Here is a 21,992-nt window from a genome sequence, read left to right on the forward strand (position 1 = left end):
TCTGATTCCAATGGTGTAATTTTCATTTCAACGCATGGTTTATTGGAATTGTCTATTTTTTTGTTTAAATTATTTTTTTTATTTTTTTTATTTTTTTTTATTTTTTTTTATTTTTTTTATATTTTTTTATTAAATTTTGAATTGTCTATTTTTTGTCAGCAAATATTCCCCTTCTCTGAAATAGTCACAATTTTTCTACTAGAGATCCGCGGGGATCTCTTCAGAACCAAGCACATTTTTCTGATCCGCGCAAGTTCTTTTCAGGAAAAGGATCCAGAATCAACAGATTCTTGATTATAGCCTCGACTGTTACTGCCGCTCTTGCTAAAAATAATAGGGTAGGGAATCACGTTCTGGACGAACTTTATTTGATAATATAAAGACAGTAGTAAACCCAGAGAATCAAATTTTAAGGACTTTGACTCAAATATGAAATTTTCAAAATCCAAGAAAGTTTCACTGACCAGGCTGACATAATTATCATTAAATTATTACAAATAGTTGGCCCGGAAAGCAGTTCTTTAGTCATTGTGTTTTCAAACTTATTATGTAGCTTTAAAACCTTAAAAAATGAGTGATCTTAATTGGCGTAGTAACGGTCATAACGATCCACCACCTTAGGAAGCTTAAACACAAATTATGAATGACAGATTTAACCAATCATGTTAAATCATAACTTTCAGGGGGGGGGGGGGTAATGAATTTTCAATATTTATAAGGGTGCAACTTTGTGGCTTCTTCAATGAAACTACCCTAAAAGGCATTTTTCGGTACTTGTATGATATACACCCTACCTCTCAAGTTGTTCATTCATTGACGCATAGAAGTGACGAAATAGACGTAAAATATATAATTCGGGCTATATATTTGCACATTAGGGGGTAGATGTGGGGGGTAAAGCATTTGGACAATGTGAAGTAAGAAAACAATTCTTACCACATAATATGCAAAATAATTGTACCTAACACATTAGGCATGCAGGCCCGCTATACTTTACCAACACCCCCCACCCTTAATGTGCAAATATATATCCCGAATTTGGGTACTTGTGTATTATTCAGAACACACTCAATAAGTGAAGTTAAGTTCTTTCGTGAAACAAACTATGATGCAGGTACATATTAATTAAATATTTTATATATAGAGGTGGTTAGGTTAGGTATTTGATATAATGCACCTCCCTCCCCCCTAATGTGCAAATATATAGCCCAAACTTTTGATAAAGCTAATGAAATAAAACAAAAAATGATGAAAATATAATACTTCATTAGGAAAATTGCAAAATTACAATTTATAATTGCCCCTTTTTCAGTCTTTGGCAAATTCCAAATCTTCATTTCAAAATCCATGTTCAGACACATTCTTCTATCATTATGCGTAGCAAACTAAATTGAGTTTTGTCTTTGTGGCTATGAAACTGTATTTTCTAACCAAAATTCTTGAGTGTGTTCTGAATTGTATTGAATCAACTGAATAATGAACAAGTACCAAATATTTACTTAAATTGTACCTGCATCGTAGTTTGTTTCACGAAAGAACCTAACTTCTCGCTTATTCACTGTGTTCTGAATAATAAACAAGTACCCAAATTTGTTTCAGGTATTATATTTTTATCTTATTTTGGTATATTTCATTAGAATTGAGCGTCAGAGAAACATATTAAAAGGACATTAGGTAACGCGTATATCATACAAGTACCCATATTTCAGTGGAAAGACCCTAAAATAGGTATTTTTACAAATCTAGGGAGAAGCAGCCCCCCCCCCCCGATTGACACCACTGGGTTTTGTCATGTCTTAATTCATTTATAAGAGGATTAGAAGAAACCACGTCCTCCTCACTTGTTTTTGGTCTTCTTATTAGTAGGTACCAGACAAATAGAAAAGTTCATGCTCTTTTCTTGTCGATCAATCGCGATTCCAGCATTCTTTCAACACTTAGGTGAATAAGAATAGAACGGTGTTCTACTTTAGCATAATTACCGCTATTGCCCAAAAATGAAGGACCTTTATTGTTATTTGGCAATTAGGACTTCGCTATTTGTGTTATTTGGTAATTAAAACTTTATTTGTGTTATTTGGTAATTTATTTGGTAATTAAGACTTTGTTATTAATATTATTTGGTAATTAAGACTTTATTATTTGTGTTATTTGGTAATTATAAGAGTATTATTGTGTTATTTGGTAATTTATTTGGTAATTAAGACTTTGTTGTTTTTGTTATTTGGTAATTAAGACTTTTTTATTTGTGTTATTTGGTAATTAAGTATGTTATTAATATTATTTGGTAATTAAGAATTTATTATTTGTGTTATTTGGTAATTAAGAGTATTATTGTGTTATTTGGTAAATTATTTGGTAATTAAAACTTTGTTATTTGTGTTATTTGGTAATGTATTTGGTAAATTAAGGCTTTGTTATTTGTGTTATTTGGTAATTAAGACCAACGAAGCCATCACCATCAATAACTACACCATCATGATTACATCATCAATGAAGCACGGGTTAAAAAATACTAAAGGCCCATTCACATTTAGATTTACTAGTACCAAGACATAGCGCTTATTTGAGCCAATCATTTTTTTTAGCTCTTTAAGAGGCGAGAAAAAAAAACATTCTCTTTGGCTTGGTGGTACAATAAGTAAGGATGTTTACAACTTGATATCAAGACAATGTACAATATAATGTGAAGAAAAAATAGCTTCACCCGGCCTTATCCTCAGTTGCCATAGATCTTAACTTAAAAAGCCTTGGCATTTCTTCATTCCTAAGGTTACCTTTTAGGAGGATGGCCACTGCGCCACTTTTTATCAGAATCATAATACTCCAGTCTAGCTGGCTGGCCACATGACTCTCCGCGGAGAACGAAAAATTTCTTCTTCATCCGCTAAAAATCAAATAAAAAGTAATCAGAACGAGCTCTGAAAAGAGACAAAAAAATAGACTCTGTATTGAGCTTAGATGTCTGTAAAAGCTTTTTTCTTGTTGAAAAATTATATCTCTTTTGTTTAGCCATTGAAAAAAAAAATAATAATAAAGAAAGTTTGAATCCTGTTGGTCTTTATTTTCTTTAGTAGAAAGTCATTTGAGTGTTCGAGTTGATATTGGCAATTTTAAAGATTAAGTAAGGAAAGGACAAGTTTTTTCAACTGAAAGTAAGGAGCAGCATTAATTCACGAACAGAAATTATTCCGTATATGAGGGGGGCTACCCCTTCTTGAGATCCCGCTCTGTGCACTAAAGTTCTTCAAAAATACTTTCAGTTCGAATTCAAGCCCTTATGTCTGAGCAGTGTGTCTAAAAGCATTGTCACCAAAAGTTAGGCTTTAGAGTAAAGAGCGAGTCGAGGAAAGGGTATCTCCCTTACATACATGATAATTTCTGTTCATTTTAATTTTTAATGCAGTTCAATACTATCAGTTGAAAAAACTTATGTTTTCTTTTTATTTATTTCTGATCGTTTTTAAAATCTTGCCAGGAAATCCGCTACCCCCGCATAAAATTCCCCCTAAAAACTTCCCTCCCCAAATAAAATCCCCTTGTGAAAAATCCTCCCACTCGCGGGAAATCACCCCTCCCCAAAAATAAATCTTCCCTGATTTCTCAGTAACAAATACTCAATGTTAACTATGCGCAAATTGCGTAAATTGCAGCCATTTCCCCACGGAAATGGGAAGTCAGGTCATCCATATAGTTATTGGATATTTCAACAATGCTGGATCAAATGGCTACCTCAAAATTATGATCGGACGTCTTTGGGGAAAAGGGGACGTGGGAGAAAGGCTAGTTGCCCTCCAATGTTTTTAGTCACTTAAAAAGGACACTAGAACACTTGATTTCCTCTCAAATAAGACCTAACCGATCGTCTAGGACCACTGGTTCGTTACTACCACCCCTAGGAAAAAAAATTAAACGAATAAACACGCATCAGAATCTTTCTTCTGACAAAAATACAAATTTTCACATTTCTGGAGATAGGAGCTGAAACCTCTAAACTATGGTTCTTTGATATGCTGAATCTGAATGTGTGATTTTAATTGAGATCGTTTGAATTTTTTGAGGCATTTCCCCCTTTTCGAAAATCAGGAATTTTTTCAGGCTCCTAGCTCTTGATGGGTAACACTATACTTAATAAGTTTTATACATTTGGAATCAGCGTAAAGAGCCAATTCTTTTGATGCATCTATTCTTACCAAAGTATGTTTTTTCGGTTACTATTAAACTAAGTCACTCCTCCTTACATTTCATTACCAAAAACTTAGTGATAAATGCAAGGCCCTGTCTTTATCCGTTCAAGACCAAGACCAAAATTTAGGAGGTACGTGTTAAATTCAACGTATGCAATACTCAAGATTTCACAAAAATACGTTTTTTTAGTGTACTAAGATCGGCATAATATTTTGCAGGAATTTGGTTAACATGCGAATTTAAAAAAAAATTTAATAGTCGCTCTTTTTTTTTATAAAGGTCCAAGGCGTAAATCCAAACATCAAGCGCGGTTGGCTCAGATGAAAAAACATTTGACTCCCAATCGCAAGTTCCCAAGTTCGAACCTGAAATTGTGATTTTTTATGAAAATCATCCTTTTTAGGGCGGAAATTTGTAGAGAAACATTGATATACGACTAATTTAAGAGTGCAAATGGATAAAGTATTCGGCTAAAGGGGAAGGGGGGATATTTTCTGTTTGTAAAAGAGCGCAAAGTACTAATCTCGGTAAGCCTATTTTTTCACGAACAATTTCATATGGGGGGTATTTTATGCGATCCTTATAATAGAGCATAGGCTAGGTATCATCCGATAGCTTAGTTGCTATTGTGTTAAAAAAATTTGCATGTTCTATTGTTCCAGTCAAACAAAATTGTTAGTGTTCTATATTCAGGACACGTTCCATGGGCCTCTGGAAGAGCACGAAACAACCCAGGAAAGTTCATATTATAAAATATTCATAAAAAAACACAGGCTAAGCAAAAATCAATTGAGGAAAACAAACTGAAAAAACGACAGCAACAAACAAATGACCATGAATTGTCAATTTAATTGACATATACTGACATTCCTTCCTTAAGGTTTTAATAATTTTCTATTTATGAAAAAAAGAAAGGTGAAAACATTTCAAACGTATTTTGTTCTCAGTAAAGCGCAAATTATGGTCTGGTCTTGAGAAAGCATAGGGGTCATCAACCATACTCATGTTAATTTTTGCTCGTTTTGAGTTTGACTTGGCTATTTATTGTAATTTCTGCTCGTTTTGAGTGTCATTTATATATTGATAGTGATTAGTGATAGTTTTACGCTTACAAGATTATTTGACTTTATTTTTGCTCATTCTTGGCTTAATGGAGCTCTTTACTTTACTTTGAAAAACTTGCCTTGTGGAAAAAGTTTTTTAAAATAATTTTAAACAGAAACCAATCAGGTTTTCACTAGGAGGGGTTATTGGCTTACCTTTCTGGCATTGGCCTAAGGAATAATTTGTTTGGTTTACGTCGCAAACGCAAACCAACGAGACCGAAGTACACTTTTTACCACAGAATAAAAGCAGAGTAATCTCTCTTTTCTCTTTGCCGGGGCCTATTTATTTAAAATGTAATTCAAGTGAGACCCGGTCAATACAAAATCGGGTTCGGCAAGATTTCGTCCAAGCAAAATTAAACATTCATAAAATGAAGCCTGGTCCGGTTTTAACCACCACTAAAAACTCAAAAACAAAAATAAAATGATACGAAATATTAAATTTAAAAAATTAAACATCGATGATTTAGATTTAAGGGTTTAATGTTAAATATTTCCGTATCAAAAGATTAATTTTAGTATTAAATAACTTTCATTGTATATAACGATAGTCAGTAAATAAATAATTTCAGTATTTACTAACAAAACATTAAATAGTTAAACCACATGAAACATTAAATATTAAACCATGTTTGTAAGTTTCGATTTTTCGAACATAGCTTATAATTTGCAGTTGGAGGAATTTTGATTTTACAGTTACGCTCCAGACCGCGAAAAAATAATTACAAGCAAAACATTTACCTATTCAACAGTATCAATTATACTGTGAAATTGGAAGAATTCATTAATAAATATAGATGTGTTACGAATCTTACAAATTAGAATACTTCAAGGATGATTCAGGGAATGCTACATTTAATTACTTGGCTTTAGTGAAACGACTGAATTTAATCAATTTCGATTATTAATAATAAAATCGACTTAGTAAATAAAATTACTTAATAAAATTCAGACTTAGAAGTCTGAATCAGTGAGAAGGGGGTCGGGATTAAAACTGTTCTTTGTCAACTGCGGCCCGTTTAACCATCTTACAACCCTTACTCACAGATATACTCAAGGGAGGGTCCCAGGGGCAGGGTGTCGTTTGGGGAGAGCAGGGGGGATTCTAAGTTTTGGAAATATATCTTTTTCAGGTATTTTCTTGGGTAAATCGAAAAAAAAACAGAAAAACTCCCTTCCTTCATTTGCGTTAATCAAAACCACTGTTCCTCCCCCAAAAAGAACCTGAATTTTTTTTGAATTTTGGGCACTTCTTAGTCAAATTATAATCAAATAAAAAATGTTGTCCTTATTATTACTCCTTCCCCGTTTTTTATTATCGCCCCTCCCTGCCCCAAGAAAATTTAGGTATGCGCCTATTCTTATTGCGAATGGTCCAAGTTCCACTTTATCAGAATTGGTGTTTAAAAAGTCCAAAAATAGTAGAATTTCTGAATACATGCAATTTCCTTTATAATTGTGGACATACGAGTGTACATCCATTTTCCCCAAATTAAGTTTTTTAGTATTTCCTTTCTAGATATCCAGGGTGTATTTTCCCCAAAAAGAGTAATCAATGAAAATAGAGTAGTTACAGGAACTGTTTTTGTTTTTCACTTCATGACTTGATTAATGTGTCAGAACCATTCTCCTTCCGTTTTTTTACACAAGTGTCAGTTGTAATTATATTTTGTTCTTCGGATTTTTTTTTTCTTTTAGGATAAGAAAAACAGTCATTTTAAAAACATAGGTGTCATCACAAGATTTACGTATAAATATCGTAGTATTCATGGTAGTAGACATCTAGGAAACAACCTGGAGTAGGCCAAATTAAGAATTCAACTGGGAGATAATGGATAATGAAAAATCATCTTTTTTGCTAACAAGGGTTGAAATTGGTGAGCCTACGAAAACTGATTTTGTAAGGGAATTTACCTGATCTACAAAAAAAGGAGAGTGATTCAAGAGACAGTGATCAAATGAATCTTAGAATTTAGTTAATAAAGTTTATTTTTCAGCTAAAAAAAAGCGCTGCAAAAAGAAGGTTTTGTCACATCAAAAGTAAAACCTAACAGAAACTCTGCCACATATGAGGTGGCTGCTCCTCCTCCAACCCCCACTCTTTACACTAAATTTTTAGAGCTTTAACTAGCCCTTGTGTTTGAGCAATCTTTCTTAAAGAATAGGGACACATCTCCAACTTTACCGAAAAGAACGAGGGGGTAGAACCCCTCATATACAGAATAGTTTGGGTTTTCTTAGTTTTATTGTCACTCTTTACGACCATATGAAAAAAAGAAAATAATTCCAATTGATTCTTGATGAACTCGATGAAGTTGCTTTTAATAGCATACCTAGGATTATCCTAAATCCAAGCAAGGCTACTGCCCCCACAACCCGAATCTATAAATCGAAAGTTTAACTTATACCCAGGGTTATCCTAAATCTGAGGAGGACTACTGCCCCCACAACCCAAACCTATAAATCAGAGTTTAACTTATGCCGAGGGTTTTCCTAAATCTGAGGAGTGCTACTGCCTCCACAACCCGAATCTATAAATCGAAGTTCAGCTTTAGCACAGCAATGCTTCGAGAAAAAGAGCTCAATTAGTGTATTTGCTTTTGGAAATAAAGTATTATTTCCAAAAACAAACTATCCGCAATAAGAGGGACAGGGATGACATTTGCTATGGGGCAGGGGGGCAACTGCACCTCCAACCCCAAGTTCGCCTCCCGCTGAAATTTAGTTTCTATAAACAATCTTGTCAAAATTAAGATAAGTCTACATAATTCAAGTATCCAGAGAAACATGCCAGTTTTCTTTAGTATATCTTTGCCTCTATGGTAATACTAATTTTTCTGTTTTCACTGTCATTTTCACTTGATTTGGGAAAATTGGCTCCAACTCTGCCCCCCCCCCCAAGATTTTGACGAAATTACGCCACTAAAGAGGGGGTCATGTGCTCATAGCAATAATGAGCAATTTTAAAACTAACATACTTTGCATATTTAGAATTAGAAAAACAAAAGATTTCCCTTTTGCATCCGCTAGGAAAAAAGAAAACGTCAAACTATGTATACAAACAGGAAAACGAGAAATATTCCCCCCACTTTAAGTCCCGGTGAAAGAAAGCTCCTGGCAGCACTTGCGGAACCCTCCCCGGGAAACTTTCTGGCGGTGCTCATGATACTCCCCACTCCCAACTCACCATCTTTTGTATCATATAGCGTGCGAATGAAATCTTTAACGTTACACTGAAAAATATTGTCAGCAATAAAAGGGCCAGCATTACCCCACAGCATCAATATTACAGGCGAAGTTCAAAAATATTCATGCGAATCAAAGGGGGTTATAGATGAATTACTTAGACCCACCCCTCCCTCAGACACCTTCTATATTTATTTGAAGGCTCGCGAAAAGTTAAGAAATTGTGACATACAAATGCACACAAAATGGCAGAAAATGCCACTTGGCTGAGGCGCAAACTATTCTTAAGAAGAGCACTAGAACTTTAATTTCCGTTCAAATGAGCCTTCTAAAGTTTTATAGGACGAGTGGCCTCTCCTGAGAAAAACAAATAAATAAACAAGTTTCTCTGATCTTCTTTCTAAGAAAAAAAGAACAAAAAATCAATTTTCTAGATAGGAGCTCAAAAGCTCTAGAATAGGGTCTCTGATACACTGAATTTGGTGGTTTAGCTTTGATCAAGATCCTCTATCCGTTCGGGAGCAAATTTTCTCAGGTGGCAAATCATGACTTTTGGTGGGTAGCATTAAACTTTATATTTTTTTATATATTTGGATTCACCATAAAAGGCAGATTCTATTTACGTACCAACTGTTATTAAAGCTCTCTGTTTTTAAAGATTCGACTACTATTAGCATCAGTTTTAACGAATGGTTAGTTTTAATGAATCCAGATAAGGGAGCTTTCAGTCACTCAATCAAAGATCCTGCCCAATATCCCGACTTTACCTTAGTAGGTGAGGTTGCAAAGAGTCAACCAGCTACATTTTCCGGTGATATATTTCTCATCAAGATTATCATAGGAACAGACTTGTGTTGAGTTTCCCCATGTGCAAAAAAACGTTGATCGAGAACGAGAACATGACTACATTTACAGGCAAAGCTTCCAAGAGTTAACAAACTATATCTTGTGGGAATATATTTATCCTCATGCTTCTGATGGGCCCATACATCGGCCGGGTTTAGTCCTCTTGCACGAGAAAGCTGGGCTTGATTCTTTGTTCTAAGACCCTCTTACCATCCAGCTTGATCATTCCTCTCTGTGAGGTACGTGGCCAAATGTCAGAGCCCAGTTTCTGCAGATGTTCCTTAAACTCTGTTTCTGCTGCTCCGAATGACCCAAAAGATATTTAGATTAGCATTGATAGGAACCATTCCAACCTTCAAGTAAGGAATTTAATCTTGATTTAATGGTTGTTCTCTTACCCGTGCAACAATTACCCTCATTCTGACGAGCTATCTCGACTCGGACCGCGTTTGACAAGGCTACATGGCAACCACGCAGAAACACGGCAAGGTCGGAATGTCCACAAGAAGATGTAGTCCCTACAGTATGCTTTAAGAATATTTGTGTCAGCCAAATTCTCCCTCCACGGAAAAATTATCCCCGTGGAAATCCATTCGATTGTGGAAATCCAACAGTGTAGTAATGCTTACAGGACATATGAACATTCGATTTTATTTATATAGATTAATGGCACCGCTAACGTTAGCTATAGCTAATACTATAGGAAATACGACAGGAGAGTCTAACACAAGGGAAGCGTCAGTTATTTTATAATTGCTATTTCATATTATTATATTATATTCATTTATGATTAGTGGCACTGCTAACGATGAAAAAAAAACTACCTTTGCTTTTTTCAGGAATCCAGTTCGAATTACATCCTGCTCATTCGTAACTTTAGCTGAACTCATTTCCTTACCAATTCCACTCAATTCGGCATTAGTCTTGCTGCCAAAAAATCATCTAAAATAAGAAAACAGTAGCTGGTAATTCGGACTGTGTCAAGTAAAACATAAGGTTTTATTTCATGTGTAAATAATGTAGCAACAAAAACAAAATGTCTTCCCATGAAATTTATTCATATAAAATCAAACTTATTACAAGCATGGTGATAAATGGGCGAAAAGAGAAAATTAACAAATAAGGGGAGAGATAATGGGGGGGGGGAGGGAATTCGAAAGAAAAAGGTGGGAAAGTGCGAAGAAAATATTGAATAAATAACATGGCTGTATCCAGGGGGTTTGACCCAAGTCAAACCCCCTGGATACAACCCCAACCCAAAGTTCATCCGACTCGTAAAAACATTACAAAAGTGAACACAAACAAATTTGTTTGCATTTTTTTTGGAGTTTTTTGTAAAGTCCCCCCGAACAAAATTCTTTTGTACCCCCCCCCCCCGAAAGAAAATCCTGGATACGGCCCTGATAAGTCAAAGCTAAATTTTTGTAACTTTTGGATCAATTAGTAAACGATCAAGACCGTCTCCACGGGTTTATACCCCTCCCCCCCGAAATCTTTGTCCGACTAAAACGCAAAAAAAAATATTCCATTTGCGGCCATAAATAATAACAATTCCATTGTTTATTCAATCGAGCCTCTCAGAATCAGCTAAGACTCTCAGAGAAGGTAACAGACATACATACATAAGGTCAAAAGCTATTAATTCCTAAAGGGAGATTGGACACCTTAAAGGATTCCCCTATCTCGTCCATTAAAAACTTTTTTAGTTTGTGTGGTCAGGCTATTTAGAATTGATTGGGCGGTCTTGCCCTAGCTTGTAGCACTTGGATAAGAGGTTTAAATAAACGACAGACAACTAAAAGTTGACACCAACTTGCTTGGAAATCTTACAAAAATTATTAGAAGTCTCCCGTTTCCAGTTAGAGATAGATATATTCAGATTAAATGAAACTTACATAATTAAAAAGTGTAGATTTTTTTCTCACTGAACAGAGCTTATATTATCTTTTCAAAGCCAGGAAAGGGCAGTCCCTAAAATAATTTAACATACCTGCTTATAGAAGTTAAAAATCAGCTTAAAGAAAGTATCATTTGAGCAATTAGACAGCTTTGGGAGTTCCCTGTGGTGCCAGCCGTTTTGATTGAGAACCTTGCCGATACGGTTTCCCTGTCTTTCCAATCAATGGCATAGTCAACCCAAAAATTTTCAATAGTGTCCGATAATAACTAGTCACTTGAAGAATTCGCTATTACACCCTTTGTCTTTGAGACGGTTAGCCGAAAATGAGGCTTGTTAAGGCTCGCAAAATGATCCGTATGGTATCGATAATTTCATTTTGTGCCATGAACAGTTAAGCAATAATTGTAGGTTTATTTGGTAATTAATGTGTATCATTCTCCTTCCAAAATAATTAGTAAAACCACCCAATTCTTAATCTGTTACTTAACAATTAATAATTAACCTAATTCCATTGCTGCTATGAAAACCCTTTAAAATCTGACATTGTTTCGTTGATTAAAACTACAGATTTTAGAAGATTCCATGGATATAAAAATTTCCATTTCTTCCAGGGGTGCCGATGGGGGACCTCTCCCTTCCTCCTCCCTCCCCCCTAAATTTTAGATAAAAAATACTATTTTAGGTGTTTTCATTATAAAAAAAGAAAAGTGTCCAACTCAGAGATTTTGAACTTCGTTTTTAAATGGAGAAATCCTTGCGCCCTTCCTCCTTTCATTTCGTGATTTAGCGCCTTTGATTTATTCTAAGCTAAAAAGAAGGTTTATAGCGTCAGAATTTCAGAAAAAATTGTCAGATATTTCCAAGGCCGTATCCAGGATTTTTTCGGGGGGGGGGAAGAAATTAATAACGCATCAAAATTTATTGATATGCATTTTGTTGTGTTTTTACCAATCGAGAGACAAATTTGGAGTAGGGAGAGTTAAACCAACAAACCCCTCCTTGGATCCCACCTTGGATATTTCTGATCCCATACGATTACTCATTACTGGTTATATCACATAAACAACAATGGAACAAGTTAAGGTTTTTGCATATAACCTTTCTCAGAAAAATAAACCACTTAATTTAGTAAACTAGTTTAATAATTTTATCGAAATGAAATCAAATATTTGATTTATATGGACAAACTTCCGGAGTAAAATAACAAAATTTGGATTCTCCACTGAAAATTCGAGGAGAATATCTTTAGGTAGTCCATCAGAATAAAGCTAAAGCGTAAAGGAGGGAGTCCGGAATAGACTCCCTCCCTAAATTTTGAAAAATATCTTTATCTTTATTTTAAAAATTTGGGAAAAAACGTCTCCCCTCCCACTATATTTTCGTGAATGAGCGCCCCCGAGGCGGTTAAAAGCCCATTTCTTGCCGTTCTAAGGTTCCGTTTCTGAAACAAGTGTGACATTAAAATCAAGAAAAACAAGATGTCATTTAAAAATGTTTGGCTTTTTTATCAGCAAGTGTGACCACGGTATGGCTTGGGCATAAAGTTTTTTCTTCTCCACGACCAGTCCTATTCGAATCTATAAAACGACGATCACGAATACCTGCTTTGGCCATACAGAAGACAAATCTTCTTTATATATCATCTTCTATCAAATATATCAAATCAATATATATCAAATAATATTATATATCAAATCTTCTTTATATATACAAATCTTCTCAAATATATCTTTTGACAGATGTTTCCTTTTTCTCTTTTTTCATACAGAAGACAAACGATTTCTAGTAAAGAATTTCTATTTCAGTGAATTACTTACGAAATACTTCTTTGAAATATTAATTTTTACGAGTTGGCACTTCATGCAATATTACCAATGAAAGACCAATATTATATTTTTGTAATAGACCACCTGTGACTGTAATCTAGCTCAATTCCCAAAACATGAGAAAATACTTAAAAATAGGAGCTTAATCGCACATTTACGATCAGTAATAAAAGTAACTGAAAATTCGTGAACTGTAATTCAAATGGAAAAAGGCCAATAGAGCTTTCTTGGAAATTTTCCAGAAAAAATCAACATCGGCGGGGCCCAACCAAGCGACCCCCTACTTACTATTAAATATTGCCCTTCATAATAAATGTACTTATTGCAGGACTGATATTTTCCATATGACAAAATGAGCCGATTAACATAAGTATACAGGGAAAATCGCGGTACCCTCAAGGACCGTTGACCTCTTTTCGAGCATCGATGTACAAAATGTTTTTCCTCTCTCCAATTGTGAAAATACCAATGACAATTAAAGTAAAATTTGATTGTTCGAAAGGTTAAGTGGGAACCTAAACAACCATTATTATATTAAAGAAAATAAAATAAAAAATCAGGAATTCAATTTTAATGAAAAAGACCTTCATATGCAGTTATGCGGTGTTTTTAGTAGTCCAAAAAAAGCGTGGGAAAAAATCAGCAAAAAATGAGCTAAAAACGTTTGGCACTAATCAACAGATCGTTAATATTTGAATTATTACGAAAAAAATAGCGTCAAACACAATAAGCAGTAAAAAAAACAATGTCAATGAATAAGCAAACACTTTTGCTTACTTATTTTTCTCGGTTCGGTGTAACATCACTGACGAAAATATGAGACTGCAGAAAAAAATTCATTATATCGAAACAACTAAAGAAAGTACCAGAAAATTCGAATTTTCAAATACGAGTAGGCCTAAGATGAGTCCAAGGGGGGCAGGAAATTTATTTAATCTGGTGTCCTTTGTACATTAACCAACAATATCACCTAACACTTTTCTACAAGCTCGTAGAAACAGTTGTTTCCAAACAATACAGCTAGTAAATAACAAAAATTGTTAGCTATTTTTTTTTAGAAATTTGTGAATCGAGCCAGAAAAGACAAGTTTGGAAAAAACTACACCAAAGCCTACTAAGCAAGCCTATGTACGAATATATTTGTTGGAAACCAACCATAAAACTGAAGAAATAATATCAGTAGGCCTAATAAAGTTTATAACATAGAAACTAGTTACCCCATTTTGGTTGTATGTTCAGTTTTTCAACATTTTTCTTTAAATTCTCTGATAACGATTAAATTTTTAAGAGGAATTCACAAACAATGCTAGCTAACAATTTTTTTACTTTACGGAAACGTAGTTGTTAGTAAAATTTTTAGCCAATAATTTGTGTCGAGACAGCAGAACAACGCCTACAATTAGGCCCCCGTAACGAGGAAAAACTTGCAATATCATATTTTTGTAGTAAGAGGCCTGAAACCTCTCGTTTACAAATCAAAACGCCTACATAGTCTTTTCCGTTTGTGTCTCCAGAGAGATTCTAATTCATAACTTGACGTCCAAATTCCACAAGTCACTTGTTTAGTCTGGTCATCCGAAGCCTAGGTAATTAAATGGTAACGTGATTGTTCGATTAATTAGAAATAAGAGCCGTATGAAAGTGGAAGAAAAAAAAACTGTAAATGACTGAAGACAGAGATGCATGTAGTCTAAATCTTACAAGGGGATAGGAATATTTTTCTAGGGGCACTAATGAGCGAACAAAGTGGTTACCTATGGTCTTAAATTTAAATGTTATTTTTGCTTCTAATCTTTGTCTTGTTGATAAGGCTAGGGGGCCCTTTCCTTCTACAGAGACTATTTTCCTAAACTTCCGTCTTAAAGAATGGTCTGTAATTCCATGTTTGTGTTTGGTTGCCCACCAATCTCTCTTCAACATTTCCACAACATACCATGAAAGTTTACACTTAATACCCTCAATCGTTCTTCAGGTATTGCTGATATCCCCTTTTCCCAATCAGCAAGCACACAGTGTGTTTTTATTGTGTTTGGCATCCTTTCCAACATATCTCAGTTTCGCCTCAATACCCTAAGCCTTTGTGGAGACCCAGGATCAACCATACCCTTTTTTCCAGTACAAATACTTATATATCAACAATGGGCATCTTGAAAGACTTATAGCCGTTGGCTCGAAGACTGGAGGGGGTGTCTCCCTCGGAGGCATAGTTATTTGACCTTTCGACAACTTGAACAAAATTGGTATCTGAAAATTTTAATCTGATACATTTGTGGGGAAAAGGGTGGTGCGGGGTTGGGGAAGCTGGTTGCACTCCGATTACTTTTTATTCTGAAAAAGAGTACTAGAACTTTCAATTTCTAGTCGAATGAGCCTCCACCAAAGTTTATACGATCAACCCTTCCATTAAAAACCTTATATATGTTAACAATGGAAAACTAGCATAACCTAAGTCCTTGTCCTGGGCAGCCTAGGGGACTAAGGGGGGATGTCAATCCTGGAAGCATAGTTATTTGACCTTTGAACAAAATGTATAGCTCGAAATTTTGATCGGATGCATTTGGAGAAAAAAGGGCGTGGGGCTAGTTGCCCTCCGATCACTTTATACTCTTAAAAAGGACACACGAGCTCTGATTCCAAATCAAATGAAGACCCTCCGAAATTTATACGGCCATCCCTTTCATATGAAGTGCCTTTATCATACATATAATAAAATAAACAATGAATAAATAATAATACATTGGAAGCCTTACGACTCTTTACTATATAGGCAACGCTATGGCGTTCCCTCAGACATATCCAAGAATAAGTACACACTTAGTTTAAAATATAGTTGCGAGACAAACAAAACATAGCTGTGATTTAATAAGATTTGGTAACAGTACAAAAGTGAAGATTCTGATCGAACAACAGAAAAGTGACGATTCTGGTCAAACAAACGAGGGGTTGCCCACTTCCCACCACCTGGTGTACAACTCAGTGCACCGCTAGTGCCGCAGGTTCCGCCACGCTTGACACACTTTCACAATACATTGCACACGCCATTGGTGTACATGATTTGTAAAGTTGATAACCCCTCGGGAAACAAAATCCAAGTTTAGAATTCTTAAGTACCGTTACTTTTAAAACAAACATTAATATATATCGTCGCTGTTACATTGAAATATTCATCTGATACTTTTATGCATCTATGATAATCGCTAAAACCGTCGCTAAGTTGTTCTGGAAGGCAGAATCAGCAGTATAATGTAGATGAGGAGAGGGAGGTCCAAGTGGGATTGCCCCAACATTAATCCACTTATTCTCCCTTTGAGAACGGCTTTGCAAAGCTTGTCAAATATCTCAAATGGATAGAAATCTTAAGATACAACTTTTATGTGTGGCAGCAACGATAGACACATATATATATATATATATATATATATATATATATATATATATATATATATATATATATATATATATATATATATATATATATATATATATATATATATATATATATATATATATATATATATATATATATATATATATATATATATATATATATATATATATATATATATATATATATATATATATATATATATATATACACACATGTATATATATATATATATATATATATATATATATATATATATATATATATATATATATATATATATATATATATATAAATGCATACATAGAAAGAAAAATCTATCTCATATACTTGAAAATTAATGTTTGTTCTTCTTCAGATAAAGTTTCACAGATGACTTCCGACACTTCATCAATGAATCCAAAATATAGGTTATACAGCAACCAGCTGCCTAGTCAGAAAACTTGGACAATACAACTAAAAACCTTTCAAAATAAGAGAACCCAACGAGACACCACAACGCAGGTTTAGTATCATGTCCAACGGGAAATATTTCCAAACGCCAAGTTCTAACAGAGCCGATAGGTACTCCAAGTTTCAGAGCCACTTCCATCATTAAAAAAAAAATATGACAGAAGCAGTTTAAAAAGGCGTAGACTTGCTTGCAAAGAAGAGATAGAAGAACTTGTCAAATAACAATTGAACTATTGCCGGCTCAATACCAGGAACTATTTAAAACTAAAGTCTGAAAAATAACAAGAAGCTTTATTAGATTAAATTAAAAGATAATAGAAAGACACGTTTAACTGAAAGCAGGCCTAGTCTCAGAAGGAAATGTGCTTTATACGAGTAAACGTTTTAGATACCCGGTGTTATATTTTTACCGAAAAATGGAAATAAAACTATCGATTATTTCTATATTTCTGAATTTTTCCCAAGAAAAATCGTGTTGAAAAATACACGAATTCCAAGTTATTTTTTCATCTTTCAATGTTTTTATTATATATATTTTTTTTACTTTCTAATACGTGTTAACTGTAAAAAAAAAAAAAAGAGAGAGAGAGAGAACAAGACAGCACGAGTTCAAAAAGACAAAGACTCTTCAAATAAAATTGAACTATCTTCGGTCTGAAATCCGCAACTATTTAAAACTCAAACTTGCAAGAAGCTTAAGTAAACCGAATTAGAAGACAATAGAAAGAGACTTCTTACTGAAAGCAAGTTCACGCCAAGATGGAAATGTGCTTAGGAATTACGAGTAACGTCTTAGAACGAGACCGTTTTTTTTATTTCTAAAAATGCAGTCAGAGGAATCGATTATTTTATGAATCTGAATCTTAAAAAAATAGTTTTTTTTATCTGTCAATGCTATACTTTTACAAGTTTATTTGTTTTCAAGAATGTGATAAACTTAAAAAGACAGCACTATCTCTAAGAGAAGAGAGACTTTTTTGCTAAAACAAGAGAATAAAATTTGTCAAAATTGAACTACTGTCAGAGTACCTTTTATTATTTAAAATTCAAGGTTGAAAAATAACAAGAAACTTAATAAGAGTGGGTTAAAAGAAAACACAATGACACTTTCAGGCTGAGAGCAAGTCTAGACTGAGATGGTGATGTTGCTTAGGTGTAAAACCTAAACCACACCAGGTGTGTGGTTTTGTGTGGTCGATGTGGTTTAGAACGCGACTGCTCACACATTTACATAGAGGGACAGAGATAGGTATAAAAGAGGATTCCCCAAAATAGGCAGAGTCTGAGGGGGCGCCAAGTTTCAGAAAACACGAGCACCAGGTGGATTGTTCTATGCGTGACGGTAACTGTGTCACGTGTGGCGCAAAATATGCAAAGCGCAGCGGAAACTGTGTTAAGCGGAAATTATGCCAAGCGTGGCAGAGCTGTGTGGCACACGTAATGTTCTGGAATGTAAACCAGGTGTCGGAAAGTTGGCACCCTCCTAGGAATCAGAAAAGACAATTTCTGCAGATCTATTTTTTTTTTCGAAAATAAAACACTGAAAAATACATTAATTTAAAGAATCAAACGCGTAGCTAACACATAAAAGCATCCAAATGATACAAATGCTATCTCACAACCAGGGCCGTATCCATAAAAGAGAGGGGTTAACCGGTTTGTATACCCCCCTGAAATTTTTGTCCAACTCGTAAAAAAGTAACAAGAATGCGTATAAACAAATTTTGCCTGCATTTTGTTAAGTTCTTTTTGTGATACCCCCCACACACACACACACACACACCCAACAGAATCCTAGATACCGCCTTTATGGCAACAATGGTCAGAGCCGAGTATTTATTTTCAATTTCGTAATCTTGGCGACCTGCCACACTGAAAATTTGGATCAGAGCACCAAGTTGCTTTATATGTATGTATGTGTCATATACCCAGATTTTTTCTGCTGAAGTCAAATTTAGACAATACTCTTACTCATCATACTGGTGAAATTTCATGGAATGGTTAAGACTGGAAATCATGCCAAAGTCCTAGTTGACAGACAAATTTACTCAATTTAACGTATAGCCATAACTAGAGAAAGTGGCTACGATAAAGCCATAAATTAATGTGTTAACAGCCACAATTTAGGGAAAGAGTATCAGATAATTCGTCGTAGAACGAATTCTAGAAACACAAATTCGAATAACTGAACGCTTAATATTACAACCCCCTCTATCCCTAAAATAAATTATGTTTGCTAAAATGGCACCGCAGTGGGAGTGGTTAGTTTTAAAATTCATGTACCCCATTTGTCACGTGCCATATAGTGCGGCTGAATTTTGTCTAACCGTGATGCGGAGCACGCAATGCGTGTCATTTCAAGTGGCATTTTTAGATGTACGCCAAATGGTGGAGTGGGGAACCCTTCGGGTAACTCATTTAACCGTAACAAAAATTGTTGTCGCAAATTCTTGCTGTACACATGATTTGTTTTTACATAACCACCGCACAAGTTTCTGCGACAGCGCCCTCGAAACGCTATCCTGAGGTGAAAGAAGAAGGTATTGAGCATCATTTTCAACAGCTTTTCGAAACAGTTACTTTAGGGTCTGGGAGCCCACAACAACTTTCAAATGAGAAAAAACTAAAAGGCGAGATTTTCCTTAAGTTTATCCCCCCCCCATTCCTTCCGATTTATTACCCTCTTAAGGGTATAGCCTATACTCTATTCAATAGTAGAGCCTATGGTAAAACAGTGATAAGTACTTTTTCTCATTCTGAAAGTCATCTATCAAATAGAAAAAATAGACACCTAATAAAATGTATTAGAAGGAGGGGGGTAATTGAATGATCTCGGAGGTCTGAAAATTTTCTTCCGAGAAACTTGCCTGCATTTCCTGAACACTAAATTAGTTTCGAACAGCTTCATCCTTAGTTCGAGTTTAGACTAACGCTTACTTTAAATGCTTTTCCTTTATATAAATATATTTCATCATTATTATCATCTTGAGAGTTCGAGTAGGCAAAATTAAATACTTTAATGAAAAACCTGATCATGCTTATGCAGGGTCAAAAACCCATTAAACCAATTCAAAAACTCAATGGTTGAGTTGAACTTAAAATTTTTATGTGAATCTCCTCCCCTTTCCCTTGCCTTCGATTTACTATTAAATGTATAAAGTATTTTTTTTCAATTTTGAACATTTTATTAGTGTAGTCTTTAATTTTTACTCAATTTCTTAAAAGATTTGTCCATTACATTACCAAAAAAGGACCATTCCAATAGTTCCCTTCTTTTTGTTATTTATTTGATTTCTTAGGCTTGCCCCTCCTTTGTAGTTGTATTAACCGGTTTAATCCCTTTATAAATTCTACTACTTTTGACTGTTTTCAATGCTTTTGGCATGCTGACATATATATCTATGTTTTTTTTCAGGTGAATCGTGTCATATTTGTTTTTCTTTTGATGTGTTTGTTTTAAAGTTTGACTAAATTTCCGATTTGGTATCCGATAGCCTTTATTTGGAATAAAAACTTATATTGTCTTCTCTTCTTTGAACACGAGTTCTTCTTACCCGGACTATTTGTAACAGAAATACAACTTTGCCTTTAAAAAAGGAACAATTTGCCGTTTACACATGAAAACCAGTAATTTATCTCAAACAAATTGACTACTAATTAATCAATAAACATGCCTAATGATTAATTAATAACAGGTCGGGCATTCTGGCATTACTTAAAAATGTGAATAAGGTGCTTAAACTTGTAAGTAATCCAATTAATTGGAGTTGACAAGGTGAAAACTGCCGAAACCTATTAGGAGCATGATTCATCCTATGTAATAATTGGCTACACAAAAAATGCAAAACCAAATAACCCGGCCCCACTAGCTCAGTCGGTAGGGCGTGTGGTTGATAACATTCAAGTCTTACCCCTGATATTTTTTTTTTTCATTGGAAAAGGATATAGGTTGTGAATATACATTTATGAGTATAAGTTAGTGAAGTATATAAGAGAAATTTAAATTAAGACTATTCTATGTGTGCAGATTCATAAGAATTCAATTAGGCTTGGGGAAGGGGGATCTCCCTGGAATAAGCATTTTCAAGGCTATAGTTTTGGTGTCAGCCCTTTTGTAGCCAAAAAAATTTCACTATTTTGTCTGGTGGGTGGAGGGTCAAGATGAAACTTCCATTGAAATTTTGTTGGGGGAGGGGCAAGGCGACATTGAATTTAGTTTTTGGGGAAATGACAAATAATTCTTAATCCAATCCTAAAACAAGACTATACTACTTTTATTTCTAGTTTCATACACGTTGTCTGACAGGCTTAACGGCTAGCCTAAAAATAATTCCCACGGCAATAATTATATGACAAATGTTAAACAGGAAACAGAAACTATCGAACTTATGATTAATTAGCCAAAATGTACGCAGTTCAAACTCTAAAATGAAAGACCAAAAATATTACAAACTGACATGTCTTTAAACAAAATATCAAGATCGTGAGGCATTACCAGCAAATCACAAGTCAATTATACACACATAAAGCAGTTATGATCAGAACCCCAGAAAAATTTGCAATTTATTTGCCTAATTTACGTCACACTCTACCGTTGCATCGCTGATTAGCACTGCGTTGACAAAAAGGCGATGCAGAGGCTATCTAACTGCATATAGGCAATTAGCTCTCGCATCCAAAGGGAACGACTGTTTCCCCTGAGAATCGCTTGTGCCTTTGAGTGATTAAACTAAAACAGGTTTTTTCAACTGAAAATAAGGATCAACAATAATACTTAAACGAACAGAAAATATTTCGATATGGGGAGGATACCCCCTCCACAATACCTCGCTCTTCACGCTAACGTTATTTAGAATGTTCAAAAAGATATCCAAATTTAACGAATCTTGTGTTTCAGTTTTTGTTCGCTCATACTTTAACGCAAAGAGGGAAGTATTTAAGAGGGGCCATCCCCACATACTACTACTGAAAATTCCACCAGAGAAAATTCGACTAGATATTTTGCTCATTGATAACACAGCCAAACCCCATCCCTTCCTTTGTTCACTGATCTACACCAGTGTCCTGATTTGTAGTAGGTGGTTTCTCCAGCTGATGTACAG

General features: G+C 34.7%; 1 protein-coding gene across 2 annotated transcripts in view; it reads right to left on the reverse strand.

Moving 5' to 3' along the window:
- Nucleotides 1-21,992, reverse strand: part of LOC136036509 (insulin receptor substrate 2-B-like) — a 113,559-nt gene that overhangs the window by 84,848 nt on the left and 6,719 nt on the right. Inside the window, exons 1-3 of one of the 2 annotated variants that reach the window (XM_065718799.1) lie at nucleotides 16,768-16,878; nucleotides 10,151-10,268; nucleotides 2,778-2,887 (exon numbers count right to left, since the gene is read on the reverse strand). In XM_065718799.1, the coding sequence (XP_065574871.1) occupies nucleotides 2,778-2,887; nucleotides 10,151-10,216 (176 nt within the window). In that variant the 5' untranslated portion in view covers nucleotides 10,217-10,268; nucleotides 16,768-16,878. Of the gene's footprint in view, nucleotides 1-2,777; nucleotides 2,888-10,150; nucleotides 10,269-16,767; nucleotides 16,879-21,992 lie in introns of those variants that run through there. The other variant, XM_065718798.1, reaches the window with a different exon arrangement.

The sequence above is a fragment of the Artemia franciscana genome, chromosome 15, assembly GCF_032884065.1.
Source record: "Artemia franciscana chromosome 15, ASM3288406v1, whole genome shotgun sequence".
Lineage (NCBI taxonomy): Eukaryota > Metazoa > Arthropoda > Branchiopoda > Anostraca > Artemiidae > Artemia > Artemia franciscana.